Consider the following 27,708-nt stretch of genomic DNA (forward strand, 5'->3'; position numbering starts at 1 on the left):
AAAAAATTTAAGGACTGATACAAGGACTCATGGAAGCAGGGGGCCATCTGTATGTCCTGGCGTGGTCTGAATGATAGTGAAAGTTTTTCCTTTTCGGGCCACCCTGCCTTGGTGGGAGACGGCCGATGTGTTGATACTAAAACGAATGGTATCTAACGATAACTGGGCATCGATATCGGAATAGGCAAAAATTTTGGTACCGTCCCAAGCGTAAACTCAGTATTACAAAGAACTTCAAATCATGATTGATGATACGTAACAGTCCATTCACTAAGTATTTTCTCTGGTACATCATTATTCATATTATTTTCATTATATACTGTCCTATAACGAGATTATTACAACACTATCGTGACGTATCATTGAAGTCTCAGGCAGTGTCAGCTACATATTTTTTCTTGACTCTGTTGCCAGTGTGGACTCGAGGAATGTACCACTGGAGGGAGCGAGCCACTGGGCCGAGCAGAGGCTAGGTGGACGCGCCTTCATGGTTCTGAGTACCAGGGAGCGAGGACTGCTCTTACAGGAGGTGCAGCTGGAGGACCAAGGAGAATACCGATGTCGAGTCGACTTCGTGGAGTCTCCCACCAGGAACCTAAGAGTTAGACTCAAGGTTGTGGGTAAGTGGCTTAGTTATTTTTGTAACATTCCGACTGTCTCCTCTAGAGGTAGGATGATCTGATTAATGAAAAGAAGAAAACGCTGTCATCGTTATTCATTCAGTCACTATCTTGCTAGAAGCGTGGGGATATCACAGCTCAGTTAACCCACTTAACTAACACATCTCAGCCCCGCCGTAAGAGTAAATGCACTCTGCTATCCATCTGCTAGACTCAAACCCATCTAATTGGTTTCCCTGAATGACTTCATAAATTATACTTCACACATCAACAACACATCAAATCATAAAATCCACTTCACTCCAATCCTATCCAACACGCTCACACAAGAATGTTAGATGCCCAAGCCCTTAGCACCCAAAACCTCCTTTGACCCCCCTTCTTCCTCCAGCCTTTTCTAGTACGACCCCTACCCCACCTTTCCTTCACCAAACATTTATACATCTATCTATTCATCCTATTTTCTCCATCATTTTTTTAATGTCCAAACTATCGCAACCTTTTCAGCTCATAAAACATTTTGGTAGCCTCGCACTTTATCTCCAATCTCTGAATTCACTGCATAATGCATCACATATTGTCTGTAAACAGGTTATCTCCACAAACCATACCACGGGTGGGGCTTAAACCCGCGATCAGAGTCACAAAACTTCAGACCGACACGTTAGCCACCAGTGGCTAACGTGTCGGTCTGGAATTTTGTGACTCTCTGATCGCGGGTTCAAACCCCACCCGTGGTATGGTTTGTGTGCAATCGTGTCATTACGATTTCGTGAGTCATGTTATATCTACTGTTGTCAACCTCCTCCCTGTAACGTTTACAATCCTTGCTTCACACCCATATAACGGTGTTAGTACCAATGTATTTTTGTGTCCACAGATGCCTCAATACCCCACCCACCTCTTGTTTACCCTCTTCACCAATTTTAAGATTCACTTCATCTTTTACTGACGAATCTATCGAGAAGTCCATACCAAATACCAAGTTACTTCCTTCTAATCAGATATCTAGTGGTCACAGTGGTGCCTATGCTAACCTTCCTATGGTAAATAAATATACCTAGCTGGATGAATCTTATTGTAGCCAGCTGGTTCAGTGGCTAAAGCGTCGGTCTGGAGTTTTATAACATTCTGATCGTGGGTTCTAACCCCACCTGTGGTATGGTTTGATATCTAATCTTTCATTGCATTAATTTTTGACACACTCATCACCTTGCTCTTTGAACATTAAAATGGTATAAAATACCGACAGGTTGTTAGGTAAGACACATATGCAACAGTTAGGTATCTTTATTATGAAACGTTTCGCCTACACAGTAGGCTTCTTCAGTCAAGTACAGAAAAGTTGATAGAAGCAGAAGATACTTGAAGACGATGTAATCAGTCCATCACCCTTAAAGTTTTGAGGTGGTCAGTCCCTCAGTCTGGAGAAGAGCATTGTTCCGTTGTCTGAAACAATATGAAGTTGAAGTGACAGGATGGAACAATGCTCTTCTCCAGACTGAGGGACTGACCAACTCAAAACTTTAAGGGTGATGGACTGATTACATCGTCTTCAAGTATCTTCTGCTTCTATCAACTTTTCTGTACTTGACTGAAGAAGCCTACTGTGTAGGCGAAACGTTTCATAATAAAGATACCTAACTGTTGCATATGTATCTTACCTAACAACCTTGCTCTTTCTTATGCTTACTTTTAAAATCCATCTTTGACATACCCTCACAAATTCCTTCATAACCTTTCTAAGTTCTTTTCAGAATTTTCCATGGGAACCTTGAAATTTACGAAAAACAACAACAACAAAAATTATGGCAACTGTCAATTTGTATCAGATTCGTTATCTTTTAGTCCCTCACGTCGCTCCAACGTACGAACCTTCACTGGTTTGACAACCCCAGCTAGAAACATGTTAGACAACCTCTGATAGAAAATCTTCCATGTGTGAATCCTACACTTGCTGGACAATAATCTCCACCTCTCCTACATACACTTGAGCCTCAGAATCAACGTAAAAACTATTATCTTACAAACTGGGTTGCAATATAACATGATCTTGTGGTTCTTGTGGTATGGCAACTTGCTGCATTACTAACACTTCTAATTTCCATGTCAGTCTTCTGTGTGATGGTAGCTTACTTCATTCTAGGTAAACTCACTCTCTCTCTCTCTCTCTCTCTCTCTCTCTCTCTCTCTCTCTCTCTCTCTCTCTCTCTCTCTCTCTCTCTCTCTCTCTCTCTCTCTCTCTCTCTCTGTCAGTTTCTAGTTATGGAGTGTTTAGAGTCGTACAGCAATAATTACTAAGACTTAACAGTGATATCAATTAATTATAATTAATCAGTCATGTATGTGTCTGGTCGTAGCTTAGTAAAGACATAGGTAACACTTCACTATAGTCTCGTTTTTAACACTTTTCTACCTTAAGTCTCCCTACCTTATGTTTCCCACAAGAGAAATTGTCTAGTAAAATACTGTGTGGTAGGTTTGTAGTACTGAGTCGTGTTGTAAACACTTAAGTGTAAGTGTCACCAGGAAGACGCAAGAAAGAAAATAGTCTCAGAAATAAATTGAGTGGTTTATAAGTGTTAACTATTCACCAGATCCCTGTGTTTAGTAGTTGCAAATGTACTGAGATTCAACATGACCCGGAATAATGATTAACAGCAAGAACATTAGAGAAACAGTGGCAGTGATAAGTTACAAGTCACTTGGAGGCTGATCATTAACATAATTATTCTGGAAACTACTCGCCAGCCAGTGGTTTCTTCAGTCCCCACAGGAGGAGTTTGAGGTAATCAGTCCCTCCGTCTGGAACCGATGTGTTCAATCCATCTATGGTAGAAGTGAAGCATATTCGTAGAGATAGAGTTTATTCACTACAAATAGATGTAGTGGAGCAATGGTAGGCATGACCTACTTCCACTATTGAGTTTTACCACTGATGACGCTGCCTACTACTGCTTCACCTAATCTGTCTACAGTTTATAATCCCTTTCTACGTGAACATGCTGTAATTTTACCAAAATTGATGGACTGGACACATCGACTGGAGACTGAGGGACTAATTACCTCAAAATCTTCCTGTTCTTCCACCATTTCTCTGCAGTGGACTGAGGAAACCACTGACACAAGTGTCTCAATCATTTTATCGTTTTTTAAACCATTTACATTAATAATTTAATCGAGCCACCCAGCCAACAATTTCCTGGTAAATCTGAGCGTCTCAGCACACTTTGGGGTTGAGAAATTAGACACATGTGAAACACTTGGGTATGTTTATTCTATGGACTGATGAGGCCACAGTGTGGAGAAACGTTTCCTCAACAAAGATACCCAAGTGTTGCACATGTGTCTACACACCTAGGAGTCACCAGACGATCTTACGCTGCAATGCTGACTACGATGTACGCAAATGCACAGACAAGTGTTCTTGATAACTGCAACACACTGAGTAAGGGATATGTGCAACGTTTCTCCTACACGGTAGGGTTCTACAGTCAAATACAGACGTGAATAAATTTGAGGCAGCAGAGACAGTGGCGAGGTAATGAGGATGTAATTAGTCCTACTTTGGAGACAGGGTTTTTGAGATTATCAGTCCCACAGACTGGAGAAGGGTTGAGCTCCAGTGTCTGGAACAATGATGGACTGGTTACGTCTTTATTTCGCCACTACTACTGCTGCCTCTAATTTATTTATCTGTGTATTTGAAGTAGCCTACCGTGTAGGGCGAAACGTTTCAGTAAACAATAGATACCCAGCTATTGAACATGTTTCTCACGCTTCAGTTTGTGGATATATATCCGTTTCATGAAAACTTTCTATGGGAATACGTCCTGAATTCGAAACACGCCTTAAGTAACTAGGGTGCCGTTAGCACGATAAGAGACAACACAATAAGTGTCAGGAGCCCAAGACTGTTCAACTTCCTCCCAGGATACATCAAGGGGATTACCAATAGACCCCTGGCTGTCTTCTAACAGACACTGAACAGGCACCTTAAGTCAGTACCTGACCAGCCGGGCTGTGGTTCGTAATTTGGATTACGTGCGGCCAGCAGTAGCAGCCTCGTTGATGAGGCCCTGATCCACCATGAGGCCTGGCCACAGACCGGGCCGCGGGGGCGTTGACCCCTGGAACTCTCTCCAGGTATACTCCAGGTATACACTGTTCTGCATGCAATCTCAGCCATTTGTAAGCACTGTCAGAGTCCCCCAGCGATGCGTTGATGATCCAGGAACTGTTCAAGTTATTATGTAAATGGTCTAGAAAAACTGACAGGTTGATGAATGAGATTCCTGACCAACACTTGGGCTGGTAAGACGAAGTAATGGTAGGCCGTGTAACTATGGAATAATCAGTGGAAGTTAGTCATGCCTAGGTGTCCCGTAGCTCGATCGGTAGCGCACTCAGCTCACACACTGAGGTCCGGGGTTCGAATCTCCTCCGGCACGGCTGGAAAACAATAGGGTCGTGTTTCCATAAGACACCTGCTGTCCCTGTTCACCCATCAGTAAAATGGGTACCTGGGTGTTAGTGGACTGGTGTGGGTCGCATCCTGGGACAAAACTGACCTAATTTCCGGGAAATGCTCAGCATAACAAGCGGCTTTCTATATAGTAGTATGTCACTGATGTCAGCTATGGTCTGTATACCTTGTACATGTACTGGTAGTAAATAAAGATTTATTATTATTATTATTATTATTATTATTATTATTATTATTATTGTTATGTCAGATAAGTGCTGAATAATTTCCAGAATCAAGATCTGAAGATGTTGCTCTCTGGCAGGAATTATTATACAGGTGGGATCTTGATATAGGAAAGTCTTGATGACAGTGGTATTTTAATATCAACAGTTAGGTATCTTCTGCACTGGAACGTTTCGCCTGCACGAAAGGCTTTCTCAGCCAGAGTGGTGAGTAAATACAGACGACATCTATTAAAGTCTTCATTGCATAACCATTAGTTAAGGGTGAGAAAGCTTGGACTCGAGCGGGACCTGCTTAGCATGGGCCAGTAGGCTTGCTGCAGTGCTCCTTAGTTCTTGCCATCTTGCTTCTACTTGTAGATTCCTCCTCCTGCAACGTCTTTCAGTTAATTCACATATGTGCCTGACTGGTGTTGGTGAAATATTTCAGTCAACGTTGTAGTCTACCACCTTCAACATAGCTGTCAGACCCAGCAACACCACATAGCTGTCAGACCCAGCAGCACCACATAGCTGTCAGACCCAGCAACACCACATAGCTGTCAGACCCAGCAACACCACATAGCAGTCAGACCCAGCAACACCACATGGCTGTCAGACCCTGCAACACCACATAGCTGTCAGACCCAGCAACACCACATAGCTGTCAGACCCAGCAACACCACATAGCTGTCAGACCCAGCAACACCACATAGCTGTCAGACCCAGCAACACCACATAGCTGTCAGACACAGCAACACCACATAGCTGTCAGACCCAGCAACACCACATAGCTGTCAGACCCAGCAACACCACATAGCTGTCAGACCCAGCAACACCACATAGCTGTCAGACCCAGCAACACCACATAGCTGTCAGACCCAGCAACACCACATAGCTGTCAGACCCAGCAACACCACATAGCAGTCAGACCCTGCAACACCACATAGCTGTCAGACCCAGCAACACCACATAGCTGTCAGACCCAGCAACACCACATAGCAGTCAGACCCTGCAACACCACATAGCTGTCAGACCCAGCAACACCACATAGCTGTCAGACCCAGCAACACCACATAGCTGTCAGACCCAGCAACACCACATAGCTGTCAGACCCTGCAACACCACATAGCTGTCAGACCCAGCAACACCACATAGCTGTCAGACCCAGCAACACAACATAGCTGTCAGACCCAGGAACACCACATAGCTGTCAGACACAGCAACACCACATAGCTGTCAGACACAGCAACACAACATAGCTGTCGGTGAAAGTGTTGAACGATGATGAAAGTATTTTCTTTTTGGGGATTTTCTTTCTTTTTGGGTCACCCTGCCTCGGTGGGAGACGGCCGACTTGTTATATATATATATATATATATATATATATATATATATATATATATATATATATATATATATATATATATATATATATATATATTATACACACTGGCCGATTCCCACCAAGACAGGGTGGCCCGAAAAAGAAAAACTTTCACCATCATTCACTCCATCATTGTCTTGCCAGAAGGGTGCTTTACACTACAGTTTTTAAACTGCAACATTAACACCCCTCCTTCAGAGTGCAGGCACTGTACTTCCCATCTCCAGGACTCAAGTCCGGCCTGCCGGTTTCCCTGAACCCCTTCATAAATGTTACTTTGCTCACACTCCAACAGCACGTCAAGTATTAAAAACCATTTGTCTCCATTCACTCCTATCAAACACGCTCACGCATGCCTGCTGGAAGTCCAAGCCCCTCGCACACAAAACCTCCTTTACCCCCTCCCTCCAACCTTTCCTAGGCCGACCCCTACCCCGCCTTCCTTCCACTACAGACTGATACACTCTTGAAGTCATTCTGTTTCGCTCCATTCTCTCTACATGTCCGAACCACCTCAACAACCCTTACTCAGCCCTCTGGACAACAGTTTTGGTAATCCCGCACCTCCTCCTAACTTCCAAACTACGAATTCTCTGCATTATATTCACACCACACATTGCCCTCAGACATGACATCTCCACTGCCTCCAGCCTTCTCCTCGCTGCAACATTCATCACCCACGCTTCACACCCATATAAGAGCGTTGGTAAAACTATACTCTCATACATTCCCCTCTTTGCCTCCAAGGACAAAGTTCTTTGTCTCCACAGACTCCTAAGTGCACCACTCACTCTTTTTCCCTCATCAATTCTATGATTCACCTCATCTTTCATAGACCCATCCGCTGACACGTCCACTCCCAAATATCTGAATACGTTCACCTCCTCCATACTCTCTCCCTCCAATCTGATATCCAATCTTTCATCACCTAATCTTTTTGTTATCCTCATAACCTTACTTTCCTGTATTCACCTTTAATTTTCTTCTTTTGCACACCCTACCAAATTCATCCACCAATCTCTGCAACTTCTCTTCAGAATCTCCCAAGAGCACAGTGTCATCAGTAAAGAGCAACTGTGACAACTCCCACTTTGTGTGTGATTCTTTATCTTTTAACTCCACGCCTCTTGCCAAGACCCTCGCATTTACTTCTCTTACAACCCCATCTATATTAAACATATATAAATATATATATATATATATATATATATATATATATATATATATATATATATATATATATATATATATATATATATATATATATATTATATATATAATAGGATCACATATATATATATATATATATATATATATATATATATATATATATATATATATATATATATATATATATATATGCAATAGGATCACAGTAAACAGGTGATTTCAGAATATGCAAAACAACCACTGTGAAAGAATAGAGAAATTCCAAGCGCTTTCGTGACTACTCACATTATCAAGGAACAATAAAAGTAATGCATCAAAGGAAGGCATATAAAGGGTTTAACCCACACCTCACTATCAGATCCCACAACAAAGCAACACCTGACGTGCGACTCATAAGAAAGGGAACACTGCAGCAGTCCCGCTGGCCCAACTAGACAGGTCCTTCACACAACCCACCAACAAACTATTCTACCCAAGAAATAAGAATTTTAAAAATTATTATTTGTCCAATGTATTATTAAAGTCTTCCCAAATTCTATTAATTATAAATGGATCTAATTTATGCAAACCAAAGAAAATATTCATATTATTGTCAAAACTGCTTTTTATGAAACAAGATTCAATTATATTTCTGTCGACCATGGACTTGCTTGATACAACTTTCTCAACTTTCTGAAAATCAATTCGATTGTTAAAATCTCTCACATGAATAAATAGAGCATTGGAATCTTGTCCAGTTCTAATGCTATATTTATGCTGTTTTAATCTTAGTTCGACACTTTTACTAGTTTGACCGTAAACTTTATCGCAAATTTTACAAGGAATCTTATAGACATATCCGTCAGCATTTTTGGGGTAATTCTATATCAAAAGTTTTTTTTACTGTATCAGAGTTGTATTGGACAAATAATAAATTTAAAAATTCTTAATTCTTGGATAGAATAGTTTGTTGGTGGGTTGTGTGAAGGACCTGTCTAGTTTGGCCAGCGGACCTGCTGCAGTGTTCTCTTTCTTATGAGTCGCGCGCCAGGTGTTGCTTTGTTGTGGGATGTGATAGTGAGGTGTGGGCCGGACCCTTTTATATGTCTTCCTTTGATGCATTACTTTTATTGTTCCTTAATAATGTGAGTAGTTACAAAAGCGCTTGGAATTTCACTATTCTTTCACAGTTGTTGTTTTGCATATATATATATATATATATATATATATATATATATATATATATATATATATATATATATATATATATATATATATATATACATAAATATATATTTATGTTCCACCGCCTCAGCGTGGCCATCCAGAGGGGAAATGCTTGCTGTATACTTGGCTCGAGTCCGGCTTCGGAGGAGCTGGAGGAAATTCATGATCTTTAATATATTGTACCATTGTATTCATGTTTGTGTTTCCTGTAAACGTATTCTATTAATAAATGTTCACATAGAATATAAAATATAGGGGTGGTAGGAGAAGAAAACATTCAAACACCTCCGGGGAGAACCTTGAGTTTTCCCTGAGGTACGTTTATTGTCTTCTCTGAGGATGAGGGTCCCCAGTCCAGCTATAGAGGTGGTACTTCCATACATATATATATATATATATATATATATATATATATATATATATATATATATATATATATATATATATATATATATATATATATATATATGTGAAATTTCAAGCGCTTTCGGGACTACTCACATTGTCAAGGAGCCATGTTTCTTGACAATGTGAGTATAACGAAAGCGCTTGGAATTTCACTATTCTTTCACAGTGGTTTTTTTGCCACCTGTTTACTGTGATCTTATTGTAAAACGTGCCGAATATGTAAAACTGGTTAATTAGCAAGAACTCGTTTAAAATTAAGTCCTTTCTAAAATTTTCTCTTATACGTTTAAAGATATATTTTTTTCATTTTTGTTGATTTAAAAATTTATAATTTTGGTCCAAAAGGAACTTAGAAGACATACCTAACCTTATTATAACAAGAACAATTTATTTTAGCCTAAACCAACCAAATATATTTCAGATTTGTCTACAATAATTTAATACTAAACAAACACAATCAAATTTATTTTTTTCGTTAGGTTCAGAATGATTTTGGCGAAATTATTGCATACACAAATTTTCACTTGTCCTATATGGCAAGATGAACGTTGCTATTTAAGCCAAGATAGCAAGTTCTGCCTATTCGGCACGATATATATATATATATATATATATATATATATATATATATATATATATATATATATATATATATATTAGTGGTGTGTGACACATGGTGACCTGAAAAATCACCTATGTTATGATTTTGGCTCATATGTCTTCTATAAACAGTGTCAGTATCCATTACCAAGGTTTATGCTAGTATAAAAACTCGTGTCCATTAGTGTTACTAATTACTCACCAGTAAGATTGAGTAAGTCACATTATTACGCACCATTGTTATTCATTACTAATGTAAGTCATCACTAATTGCACTCATTGCTACAAGAGTTATTCACTATTATGTTTTAATGTACGAGTATACAAACCACTGTACATGTTAGGTTGGGGGTTCGAACTCACGGCACCTGAGTTGTAAAACGTAAGCCAGTAGACCAGCTGGCTACAATATGATTCATCCAACTAGGTATATTTCTAAATCATAGGGAAATTAGCGTAGGTCTCCACTGTGACCACGAATAATGAATCTTATTGTAGCCAGCTGACCCAGTGGCTCACGTCCTGGCCTGGAGTTTACGACCCGCTTGCCGAGAGTTCAACCCCCACCCGTACAGTGGTTTGTTTCCAATCGTGTCATTACGATTTCGTGAGTCACCAGTGTCATTGTCTAAAAGGTTACTCAACGAAATGAATTAGTTTCAATACCGCTAACGGCGTTGCTCGCTACTCGTCAGAAAAAATCATGACTGCAATATTACTCGTTACTCAACAGTGTTATTCGTTACTCTTGAAAAATATACACTGTTGAATATATTACTCACAAGTAAGATTTTCTTATGAGTAAAATTCATTACTAGATGTGATATTCAATGTAAAGATTATTTATCCAGTTATTATGAGTTAGATTCGTGTCTAAGAAGAGTTTATTTTTGAGTTGAAACCAAACAGCAACAGCCTGGAGAAGACTTGTAAAGTGTATGGTGCTGATTCTATTTCAGTTCCCCCTCGCAAGATGACCATCACCAGTGACTTCGAGACTCACACCAGCGTGGCTGGTATTGTGGGACCCTTCCCAGAGGGTGCTGAAGTCACACTCTCCTGCCAGGTCCTAGGAGGTGAGTTGTTCTGCTAGATGTTGGTAGGTTATTTATCCTGCTGGGTGCTTGGAATTATCCTCCTAGGTGCTGGGATGTAAAAGATGATAAAAATTTTAAGTATTTTACTTACATTATGTGACAACCTTCTCTGCATATATAAAAACTAATTTATTCCCAGTATTAACACGAAATTTAAAAGTATAAATGACAAACTCACTCTGTATCCAAGTTTGCTCTTCTTAGATTCACCTTCAACTCTCCTGTATATAAATCATCCAGAATCCTTCTCTATATAATGCATCCAGTGTCTTTGTGTATATAATTCACCCACAATTTCTCTATATACAATCCACAGACAATTCTCTTGTATACAGTTCATCATGAATAATTAATAATTAACCCATCATCCTTACAAATATTATTCACTCTGAAGTATATATATATAATTCAATATAATCCGGTACATAATTCACAAAGTGTCTGTTAGGTAAAAGGCACTTATGCACTGATCGATATATTAATTAAGGAAAGGTTTCTCCACTAGTGATATTTTCAGTTTAATACAGAGATGCCTAAGAAATGTGTGTATTGAGGCGGGAGTTAGGTGACAGCTGTAGACGTACAGCTGTGGCGAGATGGCTGTACGACGAGAAGAACAGGTCACCAGTGGAATAACGTACCTGGAGTATACTTGGAGAGGTGTTCGGGGGTTAACGATCTGAGGCCAGGCCTCGTGGTGGAGCAGGGTCTGGTCAACCAGGCTGTTACTACTGGCCGCACGCAAGCTGACGTACGATCCACAGCCCGGTTGGTCAGGTACTGACTTTAGGTGCCTGTCCAGCGCCTTCTTGAAGACAGCCAGGGGTCTATTGGTAATCTTTTCTATATATGCCGGGAGGAATACATAGGGAACGTTGCATCATCTGTCGAGTCGTTTGCTTTCATAGAGAGTGATTTTCGTGTGCAAGTTTGGTACTAATCCCTCTAGGATTCTCCAAGTGTACATTATCATGCAACTCTCTTCCCTGTGTGCCAGGGAATACAAATCAAGGGGCTTCAACTGTTCCCAGTAATTAGATGCCTTGTCGTACTTATGTATATACTTGGCTAACTTAAAAAAAATTAAGTCTAGCAGGCCTCCTTAGTTATCCATATTGCTGTAGCGACATCCAGTGGCTGTGTAGCAATCTTTTGGCTAAGGTTTTGGATATTCTATAGCCGCCTGATGATTTCTGAAAGATGGTGTTATTTGCTTCTATCACTGCTGCTCCAAGCAATCATAGTAACTATGATTCACGCAGACCTGCATCTTAACAGATCGTCCGTGTATTGTTCATATCTTTTGCTAAGAATCTGATGGAGGTCAAGGCGTTGGTGGCTATATTCACTTGTCCGCCAGTCATAAATGATGTCGCATTAAACGCCACTTTACTCACTGGTAGAACGATTTGTTTCTCGGGCAGTTCTATTTGTTTTGTTCCTGTTGAGGACGTGTGTGGATTTCTTTCAGTGGTGGTTCATGTAGTGTGGTGGGAAATTAAGCTGTTGGAAGGCCTGTTGAAGGTATACAAACTCCCCTTCTTAGTATATTGGGCTGGATATCCAATAGAGGCGTCCTATCACGACTCCTCTATTGGTCCTGTTGTTCTGATGGGAAAAACGCGTATTAAGTCATTATTATATATTATACAATGCAAGGAATTCTCAAGAGCAGACGAAATATACATGCAGGGGATGAGAAGAAAAGCTGTAAGCCTTCTCCCTGAAAGCTGGCTGCCTTGGATCAAAGTCTAGCGCAAGCTGGACTCCAAGGTATTGGTCCGGTGTGGGGAGATTGGTAAAGCACTGCGTACCTTGTTCCAAGGTTCGTAGGTTCGAGTCTCCTTCAGCCAGAGATCAGTGTTTGTGTATATTTCGCCTGCTCTTGCGAATTCCTTGCATATATATATATATATATATATATATATATATATATATATATATATATATATATATATATATATATATATATATATATATATATATATATTCGCAGTTATACATATTTTTTAATACATATAAAATTGTTTAGCTTATTTCTGTCTGTTTTAAGGTCGACCTCGACCAGAAGTGACGTGGTGGTACGAAGGATCCCTCTTGGACGATGTGAGTGAGGTTAAGTCAGGTCAAGTGACACGTAATGCCCTCTCCTTGTATCCTCTCACCCGTCGAGACCTCAATAAGACCCTGGTGTGTCGAGCCCTCAACACTCATCTCACACCGCCATTGACTGAAGCTGTCATTATCGACATGAAATGTAAGTAACTCTAATCCAGAGGGTATTATATTGCGTCTGTTTTGGCCTGTCTGGGGATATTGTTCCTGATCTGTGGGGCAATGTAACAATCTGTTGTTCACTGTAAGATGCACTAGGGTCTGTTGTTAACTGTAAGATGCACTAGGGTCTGTTGTTAACTGTAAGATGCACTAGGGTCTGTTGTTAACTGTAAGATGCACTAGGGTCTGTTGTTAACTGTAAGATGCACTAGGGTCTGTTGTTAACTGTAAGATGCACTAGATGTAAGATGCACTAGGGTCTGTTGTTAACTGTAAGATGCACCAGGGACTGTTGTTAACTGTAAGATGCACTAGGGACTGTTGCTAACTGTAAGATGTTAACTGTAAGATGCACTAGGGTCTGTTGTTAACTGTAAGATGCACTAGGGTCTGTTGTTAACTGTAAGATGCACTAGGGTCTGTTGTTAACTGTTGCACTAGGGTAACTGTAAGATGCACTAGGGTCTGTTGTTAACTGTAAGATGCACTAGGGACTGTTGTTAACTGTAAGATGCACTAGGGTCTGTTGTTAACTGTAAGATGCACCAGGGACTGTTGTTAACTGTAAGATGCACTAGGGTCTGTTGTTAACTGTAAGATGCACTAGGGACTGTTGTTAACTGTAAGATGCACTAGGGTCTGTTGTTAACTGTAAGATGCACTAGGGACTGTTGTTAACTGTAAGATGCACTAGGGAGAGTTGTTAACTGTAAGATGCACTAGGGAGTGTTGTTAACTGTAAGATGCACCAGGGTCTGTTGTTAACTGTAAGATTCACTAGGGACTGTTGTTAACTGTAAGATGCACTAGGGACTGTTGTTAACTGTAAGATGCACTAGGGTCTGTTGTTAACTGTAAGATGCACTAGGGACTGTTGTTAACTGTAAGATGCACTAGGGACTGTTGTTAACTGTAAGATTCACTAGGGACTGTTGTTAACTGTAAGATGCACTAGGGACTGTTGTTAACTGTAAGATGCACTAGGGTCTGTTGTTAACTGTAAGATGCACTAGGGTCTGTTGTTAACTGTAAGATGCACTAGGGACTGTTGTTAACTGTAACATGCACTAGGGACTGTTGTTAACTGTAAGATGCACTAGGGACTGTTGTTAACTGTAAGATGCACTAGGGTCTGTTGTTAACTGTAAGATGCACGAGGGACTGTAGTTCACTGTAAGATGCACTAGGGACTGTTGTTAACTGTAAGATGCACTAGGGTCTGTTGTTCACTGTACGATGCACTAGGGACTGTTGTTAACTGTAAGATGCACTAGGGTCTTTTGTTAACTGTAAGATTCACTAGGGACTGTTGTTCACTGTAAGATGCACGTGGGACTATTGTTAACTGTAAGATGCACTAGGGACTGTTGTTAACTGTAAGATGCACGAGGGACTGTTGTTAACTGTAAGATGCACGAGGGACTGTTGTTCACTGTAAGATGCACTAGGGACTGTTGTTCACTGTAAGATGCACGAGGGACTGTTGTTAACTGTAAGATGCACGATGGACTGTTGTTAACTGTAAGATGCACTAGGGTCTGTTGTTCACTGTAAGATGCACGAGGGACTGTTGTTAACTGTAAGATGCACGAGGGACTGTTGTTAACTGTAAGATGCACTAGGGAGAGTTGTTAACTGTAAGATGCACTAGGGACTGTTGTTCACTGTAAGATGCACGAGGGACTGTTGTTAACTGTAAGATGCACGAGGGACTGTTGTTAACTGTAAGATGCACTAGGGTCTGTTGTTCACTGTAAGATGCACGAGGGACTGTTGTTAACTGTAAGATGCACGAGGGACTGTTGTTAACTGTAAGATGCACTAGGGACTGTTGTTAACTGTAAGATGCACGAGGGACTGTTGTTAACTGTAAGATGCACTAGGGAGAGTTGTTAACTGTAAGATGCACTAGGGACTGTTGTTCACTGTAAGATGCACGAGGGACTGTTGTTAACTGTAAGATGCACGAGGGACTGTTGTTAACTGTAAGATGCACGAGGGACTGTTGTTAACTGTAAGATGCACGAGGGACTGTTGTTCACTGTAAGATGCACTAGGGACTGTTGTTCACTGTAAGATGCACGAGGGACTGTTGTTAACTGTAAGATGCACTAGGGACTGTTGTTAACTGTAAGATGCACTAGGGACTGTTGTTAACTGTAAGATGCACTAGGGACTGTTGTTAACTGTAAGATGCACTAGGGACTGTTGTTAACTGTAAGATGCACTAGGGACTGTTGCTAACTGTAAGATGCACTAGGGTCTGTTGTTAACTGTAAGATGCACCAGGGACTGTTGTTAACTGTAAGATGCACTAGGGACTGTTGCTAACTGTAAGATGCACTAGGGACTGTTGTTAACTGTAAGATGCACTAGGGACTGTTGTTAACTGTAAGATGCACTAGGGACTGTTGTTAACTGTAAGATGCACTAGGGACTGTTGCTAACTGTAAGATGCACTAGGGACTGTTGTTAACTGTAAGATGCACTAGGGACTGTTGTTAACTGTAAGATGCACTAGGGACTGTTGTTAACTGTAAGATGCACTAGGGTCTGTTGTTAACTGTAAGATGCACTAGGGTCTGTTGTTAACTGTAAGATGCACTAGGGACTGTTGTTAACTGTAAGATGCACTAGGGACTGTTGTTAACTGTAAGATGCACTAGGGACTGTTGTTCACAGGTACTCTCGCCAGTCCGATGCTGTTTACAATGTGGTAATGATATTAATATTTGTTATGTAATTCTGTCTTGCTTAGTTTGTCATACTGAGTTGGCGAAAGAGGCAGATTACTTGTGGGTATACCTGGAGAGTATACCTAGAGTATACCTGGAGAGTAAAACCTGGAGAGTATGCCTGGAGAGTATACCTGGAGAGTATACCTAGAGTATACCTGGAGAGTAAAACCTGGATAGTAAACCTGGAGAGTATACCTGGAGAGTATACCTGGAGAGTATACCTAGAGTATACCTGGAGAATATACCTGGAGAGTATACCTAGAGTATACCTGGAGAATATACCTGGGGAGTAAACCTGGAGAGTATACCTGGAGAGTATACCTGGAGAGTTATCCAAAGTATACCTGGAGAGTATACCTGAAGAGTATACGTGGAGAGTAAACCTAGAGTATACCTGGAGTATATCTAGAGAGCATACCTGGAGAGTAAACCTGAAGAGTATACCTGGAGAGTATACCTGAAGTATACCTGGAGTATACCTGGAGAGTATACCTGGAGATTGTACCTGGAGATTGTACCTGGAGATTATACCTGGAGATTGTACCTGGAGAGTATACCTGGAGAGTATACCTCGAAAGTATACCTGGAGAGTAAATCTGGAGTATACCTGAAGTATACGTGGAGAGTATACCTGGGGTATACCTGGCGTATACCTGGAGAGCATACCTGGAGAGTATACCTGGAGAGTATACCTGATGAGTATACCTGGAATGTCCCCGGAGAGGGTTTCGGGGGTCACCGCCCCCGTGGCCCGATCTGAGACCAGGCCTCGTGCTGGATCAGGGTCTGATTAACCTGTCTGTTACTGCTGGCCACACGCAAACTGACGTACGAACAACTGCCCGGTTGGTCAGGCACTGACTTTAGGTGCCTCTATAGTGCCTTCTTAAAGACAGTCAAGGGTCTATTGGCGATCCCCCTTATGTATGCTGGGAGGCAGTTGAACAGTCTTGGGCCCCGGACACTTATTGTGTTCTCTCTCAGTGTACTCGTGGCGCCCCTGCATTTCATCGGGGGAATGTTGCATCTCCTGCCGAGTCTTTTGCTTTCATTAGGAGTGATTTTCGTGTGCAAGTTTGGTACCAATCCCTCTACGATTTTCCAAGTGTATATTATCATGTATCTGAAATAAAGCATGTATTCAGAGACCAGGTTGTTTCCACGAAGTCAGGAATCAGACTTCAGTATTTCATGTGCTGGATAACTTACATGGGTTTAATGGTCTTATGATATTGAAACAACAAATAAACTAGAGAGAAAATGAGTAACTAGGAAGGATTACTGGTATTTTCTTTACACAGTTTCTGTATACACGTGGTATACGTGTTACAGGTACACATGGTCTTATTCTTGTTGCAGTGCAATCCCTGGTCTGACTGCAATAATTTGTACACTAATCTTCCATAATTAAAGTGCCACCAGCTTGTGAACAAATTGTGATTCCTTTACCACGAGCTTACGAACTTTTGCTGATTTCAAGAATAGAATAACGTTAGTCAATTGTCATGGAACAATGTTGGCGTCACAATGACGCTGTTTCCTTCCTGTTAAGTATTCCTTGGTCTACTCAAGTATTTTCCCCACATATGTCTGCCTAGTCCTCTAGCATTTGTCCCAGTCTCTTGTGTAGTTCTGGAACTTCACAGTCCAGTAAATATACAGCCCACTCGTCCCTCTCTCCTGCCCATCTTACATTGTCATATATCTCTTGGAGATTTATGAGACAGGATTTACCATTTCTCAATCTGTGCTGCTCGGTTCTAGGTTCTCCACTTCTCTCCTGATGAACGTCTCCATAACATTAAACATGTTAATAACATTGCTCTGTAATTTACTGCTCTCTATTCATTTTTTTTTTTAAATATCGTTACTATATATTTTTTTTATTTTTTTTATTTCAGGCTGCTGCTCTGTTTCGCCTGACTTCTTGGAGATCATGACTCTTTCCATTTAACACTGTCATTTCATTTAACACTGTCATTTCATTTAACACTGTCATTTCATTTAACACTGTCATTTCATTTAACACTGTCATTTCATTTAACACTGTCATTTCATTTAACACTGTCATTTCATTTAACACTGTCATTTCATTTAACACTGACATTTCATTTAACACTGTCATTTCATTTAACACTGTCATTTCATTTAACACTGTCATTTCATTTAACACTGTCATTTCATTTAACACTGTCATTTCATTTAACACTGTCATTTCGTTTAACACTGTCATTTCGTTTAACACTGACATTTCATTTAACACTGTCATTTCATTTAACACTGTCATTTCATTTAACACTGACATTTCATTTAACACTGACATTTCATTTAACACTGTCATTTCATTTAACACTGTCATTTCATTTAACACTGTCATTTCATTTAACACTGTCATTTCATTTAACACTGTCATTTCATTTAACACTGTCATTTCATTTAACACTGTCATTTCATTTAACACTGTCATTTCATTTAACACTGTCATTTCATTTAACACTGACATTTCATTTAACACTGTCATTTCATTTAACACTGTCATTTCATTTAACACTGTCATTTCATTTAACACTGTCATTTCATTTAACACTGTCATTTCATTTAACACTGTCATTTCATTTAACACTGTCATTTCATTTAACACTGTCATTTCATTTAACACTGTCATTTCATTTAACACTGTCATTTCATTTAACACTGTCATTTCATTTAACACTGTCATTTCATTTAACACTGTCATTTCATTTAACACTGTCATTTCATTTAACACTGTCATTTCATTTAACACTGTCATTTCATTTAACACTGTCATTTCATTTAACATTGTCATTTCATTTAACACTGACATTTCATTTAACACTGACATTTCATTTAACACTGTCATTTCATTTAACACTGTCATTTCATTTAACACTGACATTTCATTTAACACTGTCATTTCATTTAACACTGTCATTTCATTTAACACTGTCATTTCATTTAACACTGTCATTTCATTTAACACTCATTTCATTTAACACTCATTTCATTTAACACTGTCATTTCATTTAACACTGTCATTTCATTTAACACTGTCATTTCATTTAACACTGTCATTTCATTTAACACTGACATTCCATTTAACACTGTCATTTCATTTAACACTGTCATTTCATTTAACACTGACATTCCATTTAACACTGTCATTTCATTTAACACTGTCATTTCACTTAACACTGTCATTTCACTTAACACTGTCATTTCATTTAACACTGTCATTTCATTTAACACTGTCATTTCATTTAACACTGTCATTTCATTTAACACTCATTTCATTTAACACTGTCATTTCATTTAACACTGTCATTTCATTTAACACTGTCATTTCATTTAACACTGTCATTTCATTTAACACTGACATTCCATTTAACACTGTCATTTCATTTAACACTGTCATTTCATTTAACACTGTCATTTCATTTAACACTGTCATTTCATTTAACACTGTCATTTCATTTAGCACTGTCATTTCATTTAACACTGTCATTTCATTTAACACTGTCATTTCATTTAACACTGTCATTTCATTTAACACTGTCATTTCATTTAACACTGTCATTTCATTTAACACTGACATTCCATTTAACACTGTCATTTCATTTAACACTGTCATTTCATTTAACACTGTCATTTCATTTAACACTCATTTCATTTAACACTCATTTCATTTAACACTGTCATTTCATTTAACACTGTCATTTCATTTAACACTGACATTCCATTTAACACTGTCATTTCATTTAACACTGTCATTTCACTTAACACTGTCATTTCATTTAACACTGTCATTTCATTTAACACTGTCATTTCATTTAACACTGTCATTTCATTTAACACTGTCATTTCATTTAACACTGTCATTTCATTTAACACTGTCATTTCATTTAACACTGACATTTCATTTAACACTGTCATTTCATTTAACACTGTCATTTCATTTAACACTGTCATTTCATTTAACACTGTCATTTCATTTAACACTGTCATTTCATTTAACACTGTCATTTCATTTAACACTGTCATTTCATTTAACACTGTCATTTCATTTAACACTGTCATTTCATTTAACACTGTCATTTCATTTAACACTGTCATTTCATTTAACACTGTCATTTCATTTAACACTGTCATTTCATTTAACACTGTCATTTCATTTAACACTGTCATTTCATTTAACACTGACATTTCATTTAACACTGTCATTTCATTTAACACTGTCATTTCATTTAACACTGACATTCACCTGTTAATTAAAGAACATCCAATGAATGTAAATTATCATTCTACCGTAAATGAGAAATTTTGTGTCTTATAAATACGAAGTGTTCGGCCAAAACTGTGAATAATGAGGCTCACTGTAACTGTGAATGTTAAGTCCTCCTGAAAGTGTAAACGAAAAGTTCTCCCGAGACTGTGAACGTTGAGCCATCCTGTGACTGTGAATGTTGAGCCATCCTGTGACTGTGAACGTTGAGCCATCCTGTGACTGTGAACGTTGAGCCATCCTGTGACTGTGAACGTTGAGCCATCCTGTGACTGTGAATGTTGAGCCATCCTGTGACTGTGAACGTTGAGCCATCCTGTGACTGTGAATGTTGAGCCATCCTGTGACTGTGAATGTTGAGCCATCCTGTGACTGTGAACGTTGAGCCATCCTGTGACTGTGAACGTTGAGCCATCCTGTGACTGTGAACGTTGAGCCATCCTGTGACTGTGAACGTTGAGCCATCCTGTGACTGTGAACGTTGAGCCATCCTGTGACTGTGAATGTCGTATGTTCCCTGGTGTGTCAGTGCCGAGTTCGCATGAAAGTCTAAGTACGGACAGTGTGAAACGTTGCTTTTATCTGTAATAGCAGTGGGGGATGTTGAGCCCTGATGCCCAGACCAGCACACTCTGCAGCCTCTCAGTGATGAGGATCCAAGTGTCTCTCACAAGATCAGAGTGTCTCTCAGAGGATAAGAGTGTCTCTCACATGATTCAAGTGTCTCTTAGAGGATCCTAATGTCCCTCAAAGGATCCTAGTGTCTCTCAGAGGATCCTAGTGTCTCTTAGAGGATCCTAGTGTCTCTCAGAGAATTCTACTGTCTCTCAGGGAATTCAAGTGTCTCTCAGAGGATCCAAGTGTCTCTCAGAGGATGAAAATGTCTCTCAGAGGATCCAAGTGTCTCTCAGAGGATCCAACTGTCTCTCAGAGGATCCAAGTGTCAATCAGAGGATCCAAGTGTCTCTCAGAAGGTCAAAGTGTCTCTCAGAGAACCCAAGTGTCTCTCAGAGGAATAAAGTGTCTCTCAGAGGATCAAAGTGTCTCTCTCAGAGGATCAAAGTATCTCTCAGAGGATCAAAGTGTCTCTCAGAGGGTCCAAGTGTCTCTCATATTATCCAAGTGTCTCTCAGAGGATCCAAGTGTCTCTCAGAGGATCCAAGTATCTCTCAAAGGATCAAAGTGTCTCTCAGAGAATCCAAGTGTCTCTCAGAGGATCCAAGTGTCTCTCAGAGGACCCAAGTGTCTCTCAAAGAATCCAAATGTCTCTCAGAGAATCCAAATGTCTCTCAGAGGATTCAGGTGTCTCTCAGAGGATTCAAGTGTCTCTCAGAGAACCCAAGTGTCTTTCAGAGAATCCAAGTGTCTCTCAGAGGACCCACGTACGTCTCTCAGAGAATCCAAATGTCTCTCAGAGGATTCAAGTGTCTCTTAGAGGATTCTACTGTCTCTCTCAGGGAATCCAAGTGCCTCTTAGAGGATCCAAATGTCTCTCAGAGGATTCAAGTGTCTCTCAAAATATCAAAGTGTCTCTCACAGGATTCAACTCTCTCTCACAGAATCCAAGTGTCTCTTAGAGAATACAAGTGTCTCTCAGAGAATCCAAGTGTCTCTCAAAAAATCCAAATGTCTCTCAGAGAATCCAAGTGTCTCTCAGATGATTCAAGTGTCTCTCAGAAGGTCAAAGTGTCTCTTAGAGGATCCAAGTGTGTCTCAGAGGATCCAAGTGTCTCTCAGAGGATTAAAGAGTCTCACAGAGGATTCTAGTGTCAATCAGAGGATCAAAGTGTCTTTCAGAGAATTCTACTGTCTCTCAGGGAATCCAAGTGTTTCTCAGAGGATTCTACTGCCTCTCAGGGAATTCAAGTGTCTCTCAGAGGATCCAAGTGTATCTCAGAGAATCCAAATGTCTCTCAGAGGATTCAAGTGTCTCTCAGAGGATTCAAGTGTCTCTCAGAGGATCCAACTGTCTCTCAGAGGATGTAAATGTCTCTTAGAAGATTCAAGTGTCTCTCAGAGGATCCAAGTGTCTCTCAGAGGATTCAAGTGTCTCTCAGAGGATCCAAGTGTCTCTCAGAAGGTCAAAGTGTCTCTCAGAGAATCCAAGTGCCTCTCAGAGGAACCAAGTGTCTCTCAGAGGATTAAAGTGTCTCTCATAAGATCCAAGTGTCTCTCAGAGGATCCAAGTGTCTCTCAGGGAATCCAAGTGTCTCTCAGAGGATCCAAGTGTCTCTCAGAGGATCCAAGTGTCTCTTAGAGGATCCAAGTGTCTCGCAGAGGATCCAAGTGTCTCTCAGAGAATCCAAATGTCTCTCAGAGGATTCAAGTGTCTCTCAGAGGATTCAAGTGTCTGTCAGAGGATTCAAGTGTTTCTCAGAGGACCGAAGTGTCTCTCAGAGAACCCAAGTGTCTTTCAGAGAATCCAAATGTCTCTCAGAAGATTTAAGTGTCTCTCAGAGGATCCAAGTGTATCTCAGAGGATCCAAGTGCCTCTCAGAGGATCCAACTGTCTCTCAGAGGATGTAAATGTCTCTTAGAAGATTCAAGTGTCTCTCAGAGGATCCAAGTGTATCTCAGAGGATCCAAGTGTATCTCAGAGGATCCAAGTGCCTCTCAGAGGATGCAAATGTCTCTCAGAGGATCCAAGTGTCTCTCAGAGGATCCAACTGTCTCTCAGAGGATGTAAATGTCTCTTAGAAGATTCAAGTGTCTCTCAGAGGATCCAAGTGTCTCTCAGAGGATTCAAGTGTCTCTCAGAGGATCCAAGTGTCAATCAGAGGATCCAAGTGTCTCTCAGAAGGTCAAAGTGTCTCTCAGAGGATCCAAGTGTCTCTCAGAGGAACCAAGTGTCTCTCAGAGAATCCAAGTGTCTCTCAGAGGAACCAAGTGTCTCTCAGAGGATCCAAGTGTCTCTCAGAGGATTAAAGTGTCTCTCAGAGAACCCAAGTGTCTTTCAGAGAATCCAAATGTCTCTCAGAAGATTTAAGTGTCTCTTAGAGGATTCTACTGTCTCTCAGGGAATCCAAGTGTCTCTGAGGATTCTACTGTCTCTCTCAGGGAATCCAAGTGTCTCTGAGGATTCTACTGTCTCTCTCAGGGAATCCAAGTGTCTCTCAGAGTATAAAAATGTCTCTCAGAGGATTCAAGTGTCTCTGAAAATATCCAAGTGTCTCTCACAGGATCCAAGTGTCTATCAGAGGACCAAAGTGTCTCTCAGAGATTCCAAGTGCCTCTTAGAGAATCCAAGTGTCTCTCAAAGAATCCAAATGTCTCTCAGAGAATCCAGGTGTCTCTCAGAGGATTCAAGTGTCTCTTAGAGGTTTCCAATGTCTCTCAGAAGGTCAAAGTGTCTCTTAGAGGATCCAAGTGTCTCTCATAAGATCTAAGTGTCTCTCATAAGATCTAAGTGTCTCTCAGAGATTCCAAGTGTCTCTCATAGAATCCAAGTATCTCTCAGAGAATCCAAGTGTCTCTCAGAGAATCCAAGTGTCTCTCAAGGAATCCAAGTGTCTCTCAAGGAATCCAAGTGTCTCTCAGAGGATCCAAGTGTCTCTCAAGGAATCTAAGTGTCTCTCAGAGATTCCAAGTGTCTCTCAGAGAATCCAAGTATCTCTCAGAGAATCCAAGTGTCTCTCAGAGAATCCAAGTGTCTCTCATGGAATCCAAGTGTCTCTCAAGGAATCCAAGTGTCTCTCAAGGAATCCAAGTGTCTCTCAGAGGATCCAAGTGTCTTTCAGAGGATCTAAACCGCTGCATCATCACTGACTCACCGCGTTGCTTCAGCACTGACTCACCGCGTTGCCTCAGCACTGACTCACCGCGTTGCCTCATCACTGACTCACCGCGTTGGTTCAGCACTGACTCACCGCGTTGCTTCAGCACTGACTCACCGCGTTGCCTCAGCACTGACTCACCGCGTTGCTTCAGCACTGACTCATTGCGTTGCTTCAGCACTGACTCATCGCGTTGCTTCAGCACTGACTCACCGCGTTGCTTCAGCACTGACTCACCGCGTTGCCTCAGCACTGACTCACCGCGTTGCCTCAGCACTGACTCACCGCGTTGCTTCTTCACTGACTCACCGCGTTGGCTCATCACTGACTCACCGCGTTGGTTCAGCACTGACTCACCGCGTTGCTTCAGCACTGACTCATTGCGTTGCTTCATCACTGACTCACCGCGTTGCTTCAGCACTGACTCATTGCGTTGCTTCAGCACTGACTCACCGCGTTGCTTCATCACTGACTCACCGCGTTGCTTCAGCACTGACTCATTGCGTTGCTTCAGCACTGACTCACCGCGTTGCTTCATCACTGACTCACCGCGTTGCTTCATCACTGACTCATCGCGTTGCTTCAGCACTGACTCATTGCGTTGCTTCAGCACTGACTCATCGCGTTGCTTCAGCACTGACTCATTGCGTTGCTTCAGCACTGACTCATTGCGTTGCTTCAGCACTGACTCATTGCGTTGCTTCAGCACTGACTCACCGCGTTGCTTCAGCACTGACTCATTGCGTTGCTTCAGCACTGACTCATTGCGTTGCTTCAGCACTGACTCATTGCGTTGCTTCAGCACTGACTCATCGCGTTGCTTCATCACTGACTCACCGCGTTGCTTCATCACTGACTCATTGCGTTGCTTCAGCACTGACTCATCGCGTTGCTTCAGCACTGACTCACCGCGTTGCTTCAGCACTGACTCATCGCTTTGCTTCACGGGTCTTAACACTGACTCACCACGGGTCTGTGCACTAATCTTCACGTGTACTGACTCAGCATACTATACTGACTCACCACACTCACAGAGTGGCTCGCCACACTCACACAATGACTCACCACACTCACAGAGTGGCTCACCACACTCACACAGTGACTCACCACACTCACACAGTGACTCACCACACTCACAGAGTGGCTCGCCACACTCACACAATGACTCACCACACTCACAGAGTGGCTCGCCACACTCACATGACTCACCACACTCACACAGTGACTCACCACACTCACAGTGACTCACCACACTCACACAGTGACTCACCACACTCATGCAATGACTCACCACACTCACACAATGACTCACCACACTCACAGAGTGGCTCGCCACACTCACACAATGACTCACCACACTCACACAGTGACTCACCACACTCACACAGTGACTCACCACACTCATGCAATGACTCACCACACTCACACAGTGACTCACCACGCTCACACAGTGACTCACCACACTCACGCAGTGACTCACCACACTCATGCAATGACTCACAACACTCACACAGTGACTCACCACGCTCACACAGTGACTCATCACACTCACGCAGTGACTCACCACACTCACACAGTGACTCACCACACTCATGCAATGACTCACCACACTCACACAGTGACTCACCACGCTCACACAGTGACTCACCACACTCACGCAGTGACTCACCACACTCATGCAATGACTCACCACACTCACACAGTGACTCACCACGCTCACACAGTGACTCACCACACTCACACAGTGACTCACCACACTCATACAGTGACTAACCACACTCATGCAGTGACTTACCACACTCATACAGTGACTCACCACACTCATGCAGTGACTCATCGCACTAAGTGACTCACCACACTCATGCAGTGACTCACCACACTCCTGCAGTGACTCACCACACTCACGCAGTGACTCACCACGCTGCTTGTGAGCTGATTCACCATGTTTATGACCTGATTCACCATGAACTGATTCACCATGTTTGTGACCTGATTCACCATGTTTGTGACCTGATTCACCATGTTTGTGACCTGATTCACCATGTTTGTGACCTGATTCACCATGTTTGTGACCTGATTCACCATGTTTGTGACCTGATTCACCATGTTTGTGACCTGATTCACCATGTTTGTGACCTGATTCACCACGTTGTTTTCTTGTACTACTGGACATTTCAACTAATGGACTTATGGCCGACCTGACTTTCATCACCTTAACCTAACCTAGTTATCCGTTCAATTTATTATCCGTTCGGCCAATTGTGCTTAGGTCAAATGTCTTTCAGCCAAATGTCCGTCGTTCATCTGTCCAGTCACGGGTTTCTATATTGGTTCACCAAGCTGCTTGTGGAATGACTCTCACCAGGGTTCATTGTATAGGGATTCCCTTCGATGTTTGTGTAATACTTCACTGTACGTTGTATGTAGTGCCTCACCACACTGTTCACCACTGTTTGTGCTTCCCTAGTGACCCCTTATGCTCTAATGACTCACCACTTTGTTTACCGACTCACTATGTATGGACTGACTCACCAGGCTCTACTGACCTCCAGCAAGGTTTGTGTACTAACGATGGTGTCTAGATTCACTATATCACTTGTGTTCGGACGCGTCGGTAGCGTTGAAAATTGAGGTTGGCAAATATTCTGTCAGTGGGATGGATTGTGTAGGACCTGCCTAGAATGGGCCAACAGGCCTCCTGCAGTGCTCCTCCTTTCTTATGTTAAGAACATAAAGAAGGGATACTACAGCAGACCTACTGGCCCATGCGAGGCAGGTCACATTCACTTAAGGAAAGCTCGACGTCTACGAGAACCCGTATCACACACTAGAAACTAAATAAACACACAGTTCAGTGGGTCTAATTTCAAAATCAAAATTCACCGATTTTGTACATGTGTACTATGATATTTTATACACAAATCACAACATCAAACCAATAAACCTCCTTAAAAAATACTGAAATTTTAATCTCGTTTCTATTTTCATTTTTTGAGCACAAAGGCAGTCTCCCACCGAGGTACAGTGGACCGTGAAAGAGAAAGTTCTTTCAAAATTCAGAACTGTGAACTGTGTCAATGGCTGAGGAATGAAATAAATGAAGCTTTTAGCTTCGTAAGATTCAATCACTATCTTCCCAGGAATGTGTTAACATCGCAGGTAATATGACCCTCTGGGCTGCAAAAGCCCCAGACGTCTTTCAGAGTGCAGTACTGTACTTACCACTTTAGCGATCCAGGTCCGGCTAACCGGTTTCTCTTAATCCGAAGTACTTAGTAAATGTTACATTGCTCGCACTCCAACAGCACGTCAAAAAGTAAAAAATCATTTGCATCCACTCACTCCTAACTCGCTCACATTAACCTGTTCGATGTTCGAGCCCCTACCAGTCAAAGCCTCGTTTCTTCCTCCCTCGGACTTTCTTAGGACGACTCATGTCTCTC

General features: G+C 41.4%; 1 protein-coding gene across 1 annotated transcript in view; it reads left to right on the top strand.

Annotated features, from left to right (window-relative positions):
• The first annotated feature begins 487 nt into the window (after positions 1-487).
• The window catches only part of LOC128697391 (nephrin-like), a 331,037-nt gene continuing 303,816 nt past the window's right edge, over positions 488-27,708 (top strand). The window contains 5 exon segments of the mRNA XM_070093857.1: positions 488-620; positions 1,212-1,236; positions 1,501-1,666; positions 10,976-11,156; positions 13,231-13,434. Of these exon segments, the coding sequence (XP_069949958.1) occupies positions 488-620; positions 1,212-1,236; positions 1,501-1,666; positions 10,976-11,156; positions 13,231-13,434 (709 nt within the window).

Source organism: Cherax quadricarinatus, chromosome 44 (genome assembly GCF_038502225.1).
Source record: "Cherax quadricarinatus isolate ZL_2023a chromosome 44, ASM3850222v1, whole genome shotgun sequence".
In the NCBI taxonomy this organism is placed as follows: domain Eukaryota; kingdom Metazoa; phylum Arthropoda; class Malacostraca; order Decapoda; family Parastacidae; genus Cherax; species Cherax quadricarinatus.